This window comes from Sapajus apella, unplaced genomic scaffold, assembly GCF_009761245.1.
Source record: "Sapajus apella isolate SASKATOON/1434 unplaced genomic scaffold, GSC_monkey_1.0 scaffold149, whole genome shotgun sequence".
Classification (NCBI taxonomy): domain Eukaryota; kingdom Metazoa; phylum Chordata; class Mammalia; order Primates; family Cebidae; genus Sapajus; species Sapajus apella.
In genome coordinates, this window is record NW_022437089.1 from 1616247 (window position 1) to 1630591 (window position 14345).

The 14345-nt window shown below is 40.2% G+C and overlaps 1 protein-coding gene across 4 annotated transcripts in view; it reads right to left on the minus strand.

Moving 5' to 3' along the window:
* F8 (coagulation factor VIII) overlaps positions 1–14345 on the minus strand; it is a 191283-nt gene that overhangs the window by 128001 nt on the left and 48937 nt on the right. For all 4 annotated transcript variants that reach the window (XM_032265302.1, XM_032265300.1, XM_032265301.1 and 1 more), the window contains exons 5-6: positions 10327–10395; positions 8278–8394 (exon numbers count right to left, since the gene is read on the minus strand). In XM_032265302.1, the coding sequence (XP_032121193.1) occupies positions 8278–8394; positions 10327–10395 (186 nt within the window). The remainder of the gene's footprint in view (positions 1–8277; positions 8395–10326; positions 10396–14345) is intronic.

Consider the following 14345-nt stretch of genomic DNA (forward strand, 5'->3'; position numbering starts at 1 on the left):
TAGCATCAGCTATATTTGTGATTTTCTCAATGGCTTAGGGCATAGTTATTAGTGGAGGCTGTGGTGAAATTTTGCTGAGAACTGGGATGCAGGTAGGCCTGTCTTCAAGCCCCAGTGGTGGCAGCAGTGAGCCGAGTGTGCTTGTCTTTGGGGTACCATGGTGGCATATGATTGCACTGGTGTTAGGTCCAGGCACGTTGATTTGTGAGCCTCTAAGTGGTTTACTTGGGTGCCAGAAATGGTATTGATGGATCAGGTGGGTGGGTGGGTTTTTAAGTTTCTGGGCAGCAGAAGTGGCATGGTTGATGGCAATAGTAGTAATGAGACAACCTTCTGAATCTCAAGTTATCTGTGCTGGTGTTAGTGGTGCCTGCTATGGATTGCATGGGCCAGTCCCCAGACCCTCAAGTGGTGCATGCAGTAAGTGGTAACTGTGGCAGTAGTGGCAGGTTGAGTGGGCCTGACCTCAGATCCCAGGAGGTGCTCAGGTGCCACCAGTGGTGGACAGGGCTAAGTGATCCCTAGGCCCCTGGATGGTATGCTTGGGTACTGGGGGCAGGTAGAGTTGGGCCAGGTGAACCTTCCCTCAGGCTCCTTGGTGGTGTATGAGGTGCTAGTTGTGCTATGCAGGGGTGGGGTGATACCCAGGTCACTAGCAAAATGCTGAGGTTGCAGGGCAGCCGCTGTAGACAGGCAGCTTGGGAGCACAAGCTTCACTGGTGTTTTGGCCCCACAGGAGCCTGCAGCAACAGTGGTTGTAGGTACTGTAATTTGTTCTTGGAGCATGTGAAAATGCATGGGCACTCCTCTGCAGGGTGGGGCAGGGTCACTGCTCAGGGCTCCTGCCTAAGCCATGGCCATTATAGCAGAGCAGGATGTGTGGGCTGTGCTCTCAAAATGGTGCTGTGCTGAAAGCTGCTTGGGACATTTATAGACCCCAGCGTGAGCTTTCTGTTGCAATGCCTTCACATGGTCTTTAGGCAACTCCCTACACTAGTCTCTGCACTATGAAAGAACAAGGCTCTCCTGTGGCTAGGATTGCAAGAGTCCTTGGTGAAAATGAGGAACCCTAAGGTCTCTTACTGTTTTCCCATATTACAAAGCTGTTCCAGACTCCCAGGCAATCCCATGGAAACGGGACTTATTTCTCCCTCCTCCCTTGCTTTCAGTGCTTCTTGTCACTTCTCTGTTGAATTCTAGTGTTCTTTCTTAGATGACCTATTCAAAGTATAATTATCTACTTATTATTTTGGTTCCTCTCTATGGAAGAGGCAAGCACCAGATGCATCTAGTCAACCATACTGAAGCCCGTTCTGATTGTATTTTTGGATAGCCTGTCTTTGAGCTCACTGATTCTTTCTTCTGCCTGATCAATTCTGTTGCTGTGCCCTATATTGCAGTTCTCATTTTTTATTAAACTTTTCAGTTCCAGAAATTGTATTTAATGTTTTTTATTCCTTCAATGTCTCTGTTAAATTTCTTTGATAAATTTCTGAATTGTTTATCTGTATTTTATAAAAGTTTGCTGAGCTTTCTTAAAATAGCTATTTTGAAATCTTTGTCTACCAGATTATTTACCTGAATGTCTTTAGGGTTAGTCCCTGGCACCATTTTTTGTTCATTTGGTGAGACCATCTTTCTTAGGCTATTTTTATTCTTTGTAGATGTGCACATTGAAGAATTAGCTATTTATTCTCGTCAACAGTCTGGGTTTGTTTGTGACTGCTCTAATTCAGTGAGCTCATTTAGAAATTGAGTGGGGCTGGGTGTGGTGGCTCCTGCTTGTAATCTAGCACTTTAGGAGGCTGAGGCTGGAGGATTGCTTTAGGCCAAGAGTTCAAGCCCAGCCTGGGCAACACAGTAATATCCCAATTTATACACACAGACACACCACATAAATACCAAAATTTAGCCAAGCATAGTGGCACACACCTGTAGTCCCACTCTGGAGGCTGAGGTGGGAGGACCGTGTTAGCCCAGGAGTTCGAGACTGCAGTGAGTTATGACTGCACCACTGCACTCCAGCCTAGGCAGCAGAGTGAGACTTTATCAAATAAAAAGTGAATGGACTGACTGTTGTATTTCATTTTAACACTAGAGGGGGCCATAAGCCCAGATTAGACGCAAGTCTCATGTTGGCTCTGCTAGTAATGCAGTGTCCAGGCTGGATGGGCCCATGGGAGGTCCACAGAGGGCACCAAGGCCACATGGGAGAGCCAGTGACGCTCTCAAGTCCAGAGGATCTGTGAACCATACTTCCAACTGCAGAGTGCCCACAAACAGTCTCTCTGATGTGGCATTTCCTCTGGCAGGGATGGAGAGCCACCGCCAAATTCTACTTGCTTGCTGCCACTAGCCCCGCCCCCTTTCTTTGTTCGTAGCTGACTTTAGGTGGTTCAACCCAGTTCATACTCGAAGTACTCCCCATGAGCTGATGCAGGAATGAGTCTCCTATAGAACGACCTAGGATGGTGGAGAAGACAAATGTCTGCCTCCGGCTCACTTTTTTTCCGGTGTAAAAACCATGGATCCATGGTGACTTTTTGCCTGTGGTACTGCAGTCATAAAGAACCAATCCCCTTAACGTCCAACTATGGTTTTATTCGTCTTTGCAGTCCAAAAGGGCTTCACAATCTTGCTCATGGGTTCGGGTTGCCTTAGCTCTTGTGAAGGTAATTTCACGCATCAAGTTGTTAACTAGATGTTTCTGTGAGGAGATGATTGCTGAAGAGTCCGACTCCACCATTTTGCTCCCAGCATGCACTATTTCAACTAGACATCTGGAGATGAAGGCCTGGAAAGAAGACAATACAAGCCGCAACCCCTCTCCTCAAGCTTTATCTAGTAGACCACAGTGTCCTTATATTTCAGCCATCAGCAACCTTTTTTATTAACACCAGATGGAAGAGATGCATACATGGGGAAGCGTATGTGGGACTGGGCGTCAGGCCAGCCACTCTCCAGCAATGGCTGGAGAGTTCAGCTACGCAGAAGCTCTTGATGGACAATTTTAATATGAATATTCATATCTTTTAATTCTTAACCTTTTCCTATAATTTCTTGATTTTAAAATCTGTTTCAAAATATACAGTTGACTCTTGAACAGCGCAGGTTTGAACTGCATGAGTCCACTTATATGCAGTTTTTTTTTCAGTAAATATTCTGAAATTTTTGGGGGAAATTTGTGACAATTTGAAAAAACTTTCACATGAACTGCATAGGCTAAAAATATCAAAAAATTAAGAAAAATCTAGGTATATTATGAATGCAAAAAATATATGTAGATGGCCGGACATGGTGCTTCACGCTTATAATCCCATCACTTTGGGCAGCCAAGGTAGGCAGATCACAAGGTCAGCAGTTCAAGACTTGAGTGGCCAACATAGGGAAACCCTGTCTCTATTAAAAATACAAAATTAGCTGGGTGTTTTGGCGCAAGCTTGTAATCCCAGCTAGTCAGGAAGCTGAGGCAGGAGAATCGCTTGAACCTGGGAGGTGTAGGTTGCAGTGAGCAGAGATTGTGCCCACTGCACTCCATCCTGGGTGACAGAGTTAGACTCTGTCCCAAACAAAACAAAACAAAAAAAAGAAAAGAAATAATTTGACTTCTTCCTTTCCAATTTGGATGTCCTGTATTTACTTCTCTTGCCTAACTGCTGTGTGCAGGAGTACAGGAGTTCCACTAATTATGTTGAATAAAAGCGGTGAAAGTAGGCATCCTTCTCTTATTCGAGTCTTTAGAGGAAAGGCATTTGATTTTTCCACATTCAGTATAATGTTAGCCATGTGTTTCTCATGAATGACTTTTATTATTTTGAGGTATGTTTCTTCTATATTCATGTTGATGAAAGTTTTCATCATAAAAGGATGTTGATTTTATCAAATGGCTTGTAGAATCGATTGAAATAATCAGCCTGTAATCCTAGCACTTTGGGAAGCCAAGGTGGGTAGATCACTTGAGGTCAGGAGTTCAAGACCAGCCTGGTCAACATGGTGAAACCCTGTCTCTACTAGAAATAGAAAAATTAGCTGGGTGTGGTGGCCTCTGTCTGTAGTCACAGCGACTCGGGAAGCTGAGGCACAAGAATCACTTGAACCCAGGAGGCAGAGGTTGCAGTGAGCCGAGATCACACCATTGCACTCCAGCCTGGGTGACCAAGGAAGACTGTCTCAACAACAAGAAAAAAAGGAAATAATCATATCGTTTTTGTTCTTCATTCTATTAATATGATGTATCACATGTATTGATTTGTGCCATTGAATCATTCCTGTATCTGTGGGATGAATCCCACTTGATAATGGTGAATTATATTTTTAATGTGTTGTCGAATTCAGTTTGCTAATATTTCGTTAAGGATTTTTGTATCTATGTTTGCTAGTATTTTGTTAAGGATTTTTGTATCTATGTTCATCAGTGATATTGGCCTGCAGTTTTCTTTTTTTATTGTTGTATGAGGGTAATGCTGGCCATGTTTAATTAGGCTGGAAGTGATTCTTTCTCTAAAATCGTTTCAAAGAGTTTGAGTAGGACTGGTATTAGTTTTTCTTTGAATGTTTGGTACAATTCAGCAGTGAATCTATCACATCCTGGGATTTTTTTGGGGGGGGCACGGAATGGGAGACTTTTTATTGCAGCTTTGATCTCATTACTCATTATTGGTTGGTTGAGGTTTTCTATTTCTTCATGGTTCAATGTTGGTTGGTTGTACATATCCAGAAATTTATCTGTTTCTTCTAGGTTTTCCAATTTGTTGTCATATGGTTGCTCATAATAGTCTCTACTGATTCTGTGTATTTCTGAGGTCTCCGTTGTCATGTCTCCTTTTTCATTTCTGATTTTATTTATTTGATCCTTATGTCTTTTTTTCATAGTCGTCTGGCTAAAGATTTCTTAATTGTGTTTATTTTTTCAAAAAACCAACTTTTTGTGTCATTCATCTTCTAAATATTTTTTACTCTCAATTTCATTTATTTCTTCTCTGACCCTTATGTATTTCCTTCTACTAATTTGTTTCCTTTTTGCTTTTCTAGTTCCTTGAAGTACATCATTATGTTGTTTATTTGCAGTCTTTCTACTTTTTCTATATAGGCATTTATTGTTATAAACATCCCTCTTAGTACTGCTTTTGCTGTATGCCTTAGAGTTCGGTGTGATGTATCTCCATTTTCATTTTTTTCAAGACATTTTAAAATTTACTTCTTAATTCCTTCATTTACCCATTGGCCATTCAGGAGCATGTCACTTAATTTTGTGTTTTTATGTATTTTCTGAGGTTCCTCGTTATTGATTTTTAGTTTTATTTCACAGTGCTCAGAAAAGATACTTGATACAATTTCTATTTTTTTGAATTTTTACAGACTTGTTTTGTGACCTTAGATATGGTGTATTCTGGAAACTGTTTTGTGTCCTGATGAAAAGAATGTGTATTCTGCAGCAGTTAGGTAAAATGTTCAGTAAATGTCAGTTAGGACTATTAGATCTAGCGTGTAGCGTTAACTCCGTTGTTTATTGATTTTCTGTCTGGATGATCTGTCCATTACTGAGACTGGGGTGTTAAGTCCCCTACTAATATTGTATTGCAATCTATCTCTCCCTTTAGATCTATTAATGCTTGCTTTATATACTTGGGAGCTCTTGTTTTGGGTATATAGATATTTATAACTGTTATAGCCTCTTGCTAAATTGACCCCTTTATCATTATATAGTGACCCTCTTTGTTTTTCTTTACAGTCTTTGGTTTGTGGCCTATTGTATCTGATATAAGTATAGCTACTTCTGCTCCTTTTTGCTTTCCAGTTGCATGGAATATCTTCACTTCCAGTCTATGTGTGTCTTTGCTGGTGTAGAATGTTTTTTTTAAAGCAGTATATAGTTGAATCTTGTTTCTTTATCCATCCAGCCACTCTATGCTTTTTTCTTTTCTTTTTCTTTTTTTTTTTTTTTTGAGGTGGAGTCTCACTCTGTCTCCCAGTCTGAAGTGCAGTAGCGCGATCTCCACTCACTGCAACCTCTGCCTCCCAGATTCAAGTGATTCTCCTGCTTCAGCCTCCAGAGTAGTTGGAACTACAGATGTGCACCACCACGCCTGGCCAGTTTTTTTGTAATTTTAGTAGAGACGAGGTTTCACCATGTTGGCCAGGTTGGTCTCAAACTACTGACCTCAGGTGATCTGCTCACTCGGCCTCCCAAGTGCTAGGATTACAGGCGTGGGCCAGCACGCCGGGCTCACTGTATGCTTTTTAATTGGAGAACTGAGACCATTTCTATTCAGTGCAATTATTGATAAGTAAGAACTTACTACTGCCACATTGTTGCTTGTTTTCTGGTTGTTTTGGGACTCCTTTCTTCCTTCCTTCATTTCTTACTGTCTTCTTTTGTGGCTGAGTGATTATCTCTGGTAACATGTTTTAATCTGTTGCTTTTTATTTTTAGTGAATCTCTTATAGGTTTTTGTGCTGTGATTACCATGAGGCTTACAAAACACATCTCATAGATATAACAAGCAAATTTAAAGAAATGAAGACTTATCTTAGATCACAAAAAAAGAATAGAAACAAAGGCAGAAAACACGCACACGCACACACAAATCTACACTTTAACTTCATACCCCTCACATTTTGACTTTTAGTTGCTCAATTTACATACTTTTATATTACCTATATCGTAATAGGTTGCTGTAATTATTATAGTTTTTGATAGATTTATCCTTTGGGCTTCATACTAGAGTTATAACTGGATTGCACACCACAAATAATAGAGTATTCTGAGTGTGTCCATGTATTTAATTTTACCTACTGGTAAAAGTTTACCTACCAGTAGTTTTTATACATGAAAAATTTTCTTTTGCATGTTAGTATTCTTTTTTTTTTCAGATTGTAGAACTCTTTAGCATTTCTTGCAAGACGAGCCCAGTAGTGGTGAACTCTCTCAGCTTTTGTTTGTCTGGAAAAGACTTACTCTCTCTAGCATATTTGAATAATTCTGCTGGATACAAAATTTGTAGGTTTTTTCTTTGAACACTTTAAAAATGTTGTTTTACTCCATCCTGACCCGTATAGTTTTCACTGAGAAGTCTGTTACCAGGAAAATTAGAGGTCCTTTATATGTGATTTGATTCTTATCTCTTGCTTTTAGGATCCTCTCTTTATCCTTGACATTTGAGAACTAGATTATTATTTGCCTTGGGGCAGTCTGATTTGGGTTGAATCTGTTTAGTGTTGTAAGACCTTCTTGTGTCTAGATATTTATGTCTTTCTCGTGTTTCAGGAAGTTTTCTGTTACTGTTTCTTACTCAGCTTTCCACCCATTGCTCTTACTCAGCTCCCTGTTGTACATCAAACATTCTTAGATTTGGTCTTTTGAGGTAATTTTCTACTTCTTGTAGGAGATCTCCATTTCTTTCTGTTCTTTTTCCTTTTTATTCTCTGACTCTGCATTTCCAAGTAGCCAGTCTTTGAGCTCACCGATTCTTTCCTCTGCTTGATTCTCTTATGAGTTACTCAGTTCATCAAATGCATTTATCAGTTCCAAGATTTCTGTTTCTTTTTTATTGTTTCAATCTCTATGTTAAATTTCTCTGAGAAATTTCTGAATCACTTTTCTGTGTTATCTTAGGTATCATTGAGCTTCGTTAAAATTGCTACTTTGAATTATTAATCAGAGTGCTCACAAATCGCTATCTTGTTAGGGTCAGTCACTGGGTTTTGGCTTTGTCTTTTTGGGAAGCTCATGGTTCCCTCTTTGCTATTGTTTCTTGTGGATATACATCTATGCGTTTACATTGAAGGATTAGTTATTTATGTCAGTTTTCTCTGTCTAGCTTGTTTTTGTTTTATTGGATATATTTGCTCAGTGAATCTTCACTCCTAGGTCACTGCCCTTTTTTTGGCTCTAGGTGGCACCTGCGTCCAGGTTCGCCTCAGCTCTAGCAAGTGGGTCAGAGTCCTGCCTGTCCCAAGTGGGTGAGGTCCCAAACGGATTATCTTAGCAGTATTGGAAGGCTGGCTAGGGGTTCGTGCCCAGGTGACCTGTAGGATAAGCCTGCTACAGCATGGTTCTGCTTAACGGCCTCATAGAGTTTCCAGGGCTGGGATGGTAGTCCTTCCTGCCTCATTTGTCTTTGTCTATCCTCTGGGTTATGTCTGCCTTCAGACAGTCATGATGTTTTGTGTGGTTTAAGGCAAGGACAAGTCTCCTCCTAGGGAAGCCAAGAAGGTGGAGAACTCTGGTGCTGAATTCGGAAGACCCTGAGGACTGTTGAGCAGGTGTGTACATACCTGGAAGAGACCTGTTTACATAACCATTGACTGTGTGCATTTTAGGCCAGGCTCGAGCAGCTGCAGCATCCCTATCCTGTAACAAGGAGTTCTTTGTTTCTGTGTGCCAACTTTTCCCTGATGAGAGAGAAGGCAAAGATAGAGTCAGCTAAGCATGTGTCTCATGAATGACCCCCTCCTCCGCTTTCTCCTTCCTCACAGTCTGCTCACACCTTCAGCATTTTTGTCAGCAAAGTAGGCACACACGACTTATCCTCTCAAGTCAGTGAGAGGGAGGGAGAAGACAATTATCTAAAGGCAGACATCTCTTGCTCAAACTGATTTTCTCTCCCTCTATTTGACCATGACAATAAGTGGGAATGAATAATAATAGAAGAAGAGAGAATATTGGTTAGCTTGAGGCATAAGGAATCGATTCTGTTTATTAGCTGTCTTATTTAAAAGGAAGCTTATGATAATCATCCCAGGGGCTGGGCACAGTGGCTCAAACCTGTAATCCTAGCACTTTGGGAGGCCAAGGCAGGCAGATAGTTTGAGGTCAGAAGTTCGAGACCAGCATGGCCAACATGGTGAAACCCCATCTCTACTAAAAATACAAAAATTAGGCAGGCATGGTGGCAGGCGCCTGTAATTCCAGCTGCTCAGGAGGCTGAGGCAGATGAATTGCTTGAACCTGGGAGGTGGAGTTTGCAGTGAGCCAAGATTGTGCCACTGCACTCCAGCCTGGGCGATGAAGTGAGACTCCATCAGAAAAAAAGAAAATTGTCCTAGGAAAAAGGCTGTTTGTCACTCCCTGTCTCTGTTATAATTGCTTCATCCAAGCTTGTCTTTATGAAACCCCAGGACCCTGAAAGCTTCCTGAGACCACCTTTGAAACTGACAAGGGCTGAAGCACTAGAAATACTATTGGACAGTGACTCCCTGGAGTTACCCCTTTGTGTGAGCAGAGGTCTCATGCAAGAAAAAGCATCACATATTTGGGTGACATGGAAGATAAGGCAGGAAACGGAACAGATCAAGGCTGGAAATGTCACCAGGAAATAGATAATGCATTATGCACGTTACCTGGAAAATGAATGATTTTGTTTTGTTGTTTTGTTTTGTTTTTTGAGATAGGGTCTGGCTTTATCAACCAGGCTGGAGTGTAGTGGTGCAATCACAGTTCACTGCAACCTTTACCTCCTCAGCTCAAGTGATCCTTTCACCTCAGCCTCCCAAGTAGCTGGACTACAGGCATCCACCACCATGACCGGTTGACTTTTGTAATTTTTCTGTAGAGATGTGGTTTCACCCTGTTGCCCAGGCTCATCTCAAACTCCTGGGCTCAAGCAATCTGTCCGCCTCAGCCTCCCAAAGTGCTGGGATTACAGGTGTGAGCCACCGTACCTGGCAAACTGAAGTATTTTAGAGGCTAGAGTGAGAAGATCAGATACTCACTTCAGGAAGCTTCCTTTGGGAGTTATGACACATATCATGAGGGTCTCAATTAAGATGATGGCAATGTAAATGGATAAGAGGGGCAAGAAGATTATGTTATTGTTATTGATTACATAATGATTACATTAGGAGGAGGAAGAGGTGGAAGTACTAACACTATTGAGGGCCTACTCTATGCGACACTTAATTAAATTAAAATTACTTAAATGAAATCACTCAGTCCTCACAACAATCCTATGAAAAACGTACTATTATTTTTATTTTAGATTTGAGGAAACTGAGACACAGAGACGTTAAATAACTTGCCAAAGGTTGTCCACTTAATAATAGACGAACATAAGAGAAATTATTTAGAAAGTAGAGCCCAAAGTATTTGTTGATGGTCTTAATGAGGGGGATGAGGGCACTCTGTCACCCAGCTCCTCTATCTTCTTACCTCATAGCTTCCAATGGAACTGAGGTTACATTTTGTTCTCTTGGAATTCATTTTCAACCCCATCTCCTTCATTCCTGAACAGTAATGTAGTTTACAAGCTTTCTATAATCACCTCCTCTTAATAGTAGCAGAGGATTTATTTCAGGAATCCAAAATTCAGATTGAGACTCACTAACCTTCATCAAATACAGCAAAAAGCAGTACAAATTTGTGCAAGGTCTGTGTCCTTTCCTTGGCCAGACTCCCTGAAAAAGAAGTGAGAGCATTTATCTTCTATTTAAAAAATTCCACTCTAGGAAATTGTCACTAGGATGAGACATGTCTTCATCAGTTACTTGAGAGTAAGAACAAATGTTGTCTTCTGTCTCTTCTTAACTTTGCTTTGTTGTTTTGATCTCAGGTCTCCTATACTAGTGTTTCTAAAACAGCCTGTAGCAAAGAATTTTTTTTTTCCAAATTTGCTGAAGACTACTACTTATGTAAAACACAATACAAATTAATTACTAAAAAAGAGATTAAAAACACATACAAAATACAAGCCTTCACACACACACGCACATCACAAAGAAAAATTACAGCAACAGTACACATTGCTTCTGAAAAAAATGTGCATATAGGCAATTAATATAGAGAATTTCTATTACTCTTGTAACTTTTTTTCACTTCTGCAACTGTAAATTAAAAGTTTTGAGTAGGCCGGGCGCGGTGGCTCAAGCCTGTAATCCCAGCACTTTGGGAGGCCGAGGCGGGTGGATCACGAGGTCAAGAGATCGAGACCATCCTGGTCAATATGGTGAAACCCCGTCTCTACTAAAAATACAAAAAAAATTGGCTGGGCATAGTGGCGCGTGCCTGTAATCCCAGCTACCCAGGAGGCTGAGGCAGGAGAATTGCCTGAACCCAGGAGACGGAGGTTGCGGTGAGCCGAGATCGCGCCATTGCACTCCAGCCTGGGTAACAAGAGCGAAAACTCCGTCTCAAAAAAAAAAAAAAAAAAAAAAAAAAAAGTTTTGAGTAAAATAACAATTGTCCACATTGAACACCTATACTCACGATGTTTTTTTCACTAGCCCACAGTGCTTCTATATATACTTACATTTTAAGTGAATACCACCTATAGCAATAGCTAAAGTTTTTAATGGAACAAACTATCATGCTTCATGCTTTAACTGTTGAGCTTGTTGAGTATCTTTCTTTGCATTATATATATTTTAATTTGACTGGGAACTTTTGTTTGCAGGCTTATTTTGAGTAGAAAGATTTTTGTTTATGACATTTTTCATTTCTTTCTCTCACGTACCAAATCATTCTCAGCAAACTGACACAAGAACAGAAAACCAAACATCGCATGTTCTCACTCACAGGCAGGTGGTGAACAATGAGAAAACGTGGACTCAGGGAGAGGAGCATCACACACTGGGGTCAGTTGGGGGGGCTAGGGGAGGGACAGCTGGGGGTGGGGAGGGTGGGGAGGGATAACATGGGGAGAAATGCTGGATATAGATGAAGGGGGAATGGAGGCAGAAAACCACCTGGTTATGTATGCACCTATGCAACAGCCCTGCATGACCTGCCCATGTACCCCAGAACCTAAAGTAAAATAAATAAATAAATAAAAGAAATAAAAATTAGCTTGGACTAAGAAAGTAACAAAATGTGTGCTGCTACTCATCAGGCTGGGATAGGAGACATAGATAAAGCTAACTGCAGAGTTAACAGTATTTCTCCCAAGGACACATTGCCACTGCACAAACTAACTGAATGTCAACTGTTTTCTTTAATAATCTGTCGCTCAACTGAGTTGTTTGTTCTCTTTTTTCAGGGCCTGTCAGAAATGTTCAAAATAATAGCAATAAGAATGAAACATCCCATTCTTTCCTAGGTCATCTAAATTACTTTGACACAAAGAAGCAGCTCAACTTAAAGCTCAAGCTTCAGGTAAGGGGTGCCTTCACTTAACATTTCATGTCCATGTTAACTTTTTAGTTTCCATGGAACCAGGACACTTCACAGTCTAGATCTCATGGTTATTTCTTTACACATAATTCTACTTTGCTTCATTTAAATATCATCTAACCTCCACCCTTCCCCAAAATTCTTTACTAACTGAATACAGTATTTCCCTTTGTTTAGGGAGGTGTCCACAGTCTCTTGTTGCTATGAACCAATAAATCTGACTTTGTTGAACTATAGTGATCTTTGCTGTCCCTTGTGATCATTGGTTGATTAAGCAAAAGATGTGTTCACTATTCTCTATCTAGCAAATCACACCCTAGAATGGAATTTTGGAGATACTGCCCAATGGAAACCTTGGGGATATTGCAGATTCTCCCACTGAACCAAGAGAAAATTTAGTTCAGTTCTTATTCTAGGACTGGGTTTGCTTTCCCCTCTTCTAGGTCCCTGAGTTTCCACAAAGCCATGGCCGCAAACAAAGAGTAGGCAGCAGCTGTGCTCAGCTCTCTTTCAAGTGAAGAGGAGCCCAACGCTATGATATGGGCTCTCAGTCCACCTGGTTCCAGGTCCTTCTGGTGGAGAGCTCTATTTACTCTTGTCACCCTGACCCAGATCTCAGTTGGCCTGTGATTTCCACCTCTTTAGCTACTCACAGTTCCTGTTCTGCTTTTGGTCCACATATATTTATGTTCTTTTTCAGCTTGACCATGCATTTTCAACTTTCTCTATTTATGGTTTACCTATCTTTGCTGTTGCTTTTCAGCAGAGGTCAGGGTTGAGGTGGAGGATGGAAAAATGGCTAAGTAGGAAGACCCTGTGCCATCTTTATCAGAAGTACTGGATTAAAAACTTTAGAGACAAATTTAAAATATATAAAAAGCTGTCTTAAAACATTTTAATTATTTTAATATAAATTTTATATTATCATATAGCGAAATTAGCTTTTCTTTTTCTTTTGGTGTATATGTCAATCACTTTTAAAAAAGATATAAGCTTATGAAACCCCACCGTCAGCAAGGTACAGATCCATTTCAATATCCAAAAAGAACTCCCTCCTGCTATCCCGTTATAGTGTACATCTAATTTTATAAGAAACTGCCAGAGTGTTTTTTTGCCAAACAGACAAATTGCCATTCTGTTTTCCAGGATGGCTATACCACTGTGCATTATGAGACTTTCTGCTGCTCTGATTTCTTGACAGCATCCTTGGCAATTTTATATTATTATTTTAGCTATTCTAATAGATATATTACTCTTGTGTGAATTTGCATTTCCCTAATGGTTCATGATGTTGAATATCTTTTCATGTTTTGTCCGACACCGTTAAGAGAATTAAAAAACAAACTTTGAGTGGGAGAAAATACTTGCCACTCACATAACTGGCAAGGGACTTACATCCAAAACGAATTTCACATTCAGACTTAAGCTCCATCCCCAAGCTATCTCATTATATATGTGTAAATATCCCAGTATCTGAAATCTGAAACATTTTTGGTTCCAAGCATTTCAGTTAAGGAATACTCAATCTGTATTTTGCATGCAGATATTCACCTGTTTCAGCACTGTTTATTGAAGAGACTATTTTTTTCCCCCATTGAATGGTTTTGGCACCCTTGGCAAAAATCAACTGCTCATAGATATGTGTATGGGTTTATTTCTGTACTCTCAATTCTGTTCCATTGGTCTCTGTGTGTATCCTTATACCACAGATTTGTACCACTTCAACTTATGATATATATATATCATTCTTTTTGAAATGAGTTTCTCGTAAAGAAAATATAATTGTTTTTTTATCCAGTGTGCTAATCTCTGTTTTTAATTGGTGTGTTTAAGCCATTTGCACTTAATATAAGTATTGATATGTTTAGACTTTAGCCTATAATTTTATTATTATTTTCCTGCTTCTTCTCTCTGATTTTCATTTCTCTTTACTTGCCTTCTTTTGAGTAATTTGAACGTTTCTGATATTCCATTGTAATTAGTTTATGTGTTTTTTTACTATATCTCCTTGTATAATTTTTTATTGGTTGCTCTAGAGATTACAAAATTCATACTTAACTTTTCACTATCCACTTAGAATCAACATTTTACCGTTTGAATTGGGTGTTGAACAATGAGAACACATGGACACAGGGAGGGGAGCACTACACACTGGGGTCAGTTGGGGGGAAATAGGGGAGGGAGGGTGGGGGGTGGGAAGCTGGGGAGAGATAGCAAGGGGAGAAATGCCAGATGTAGG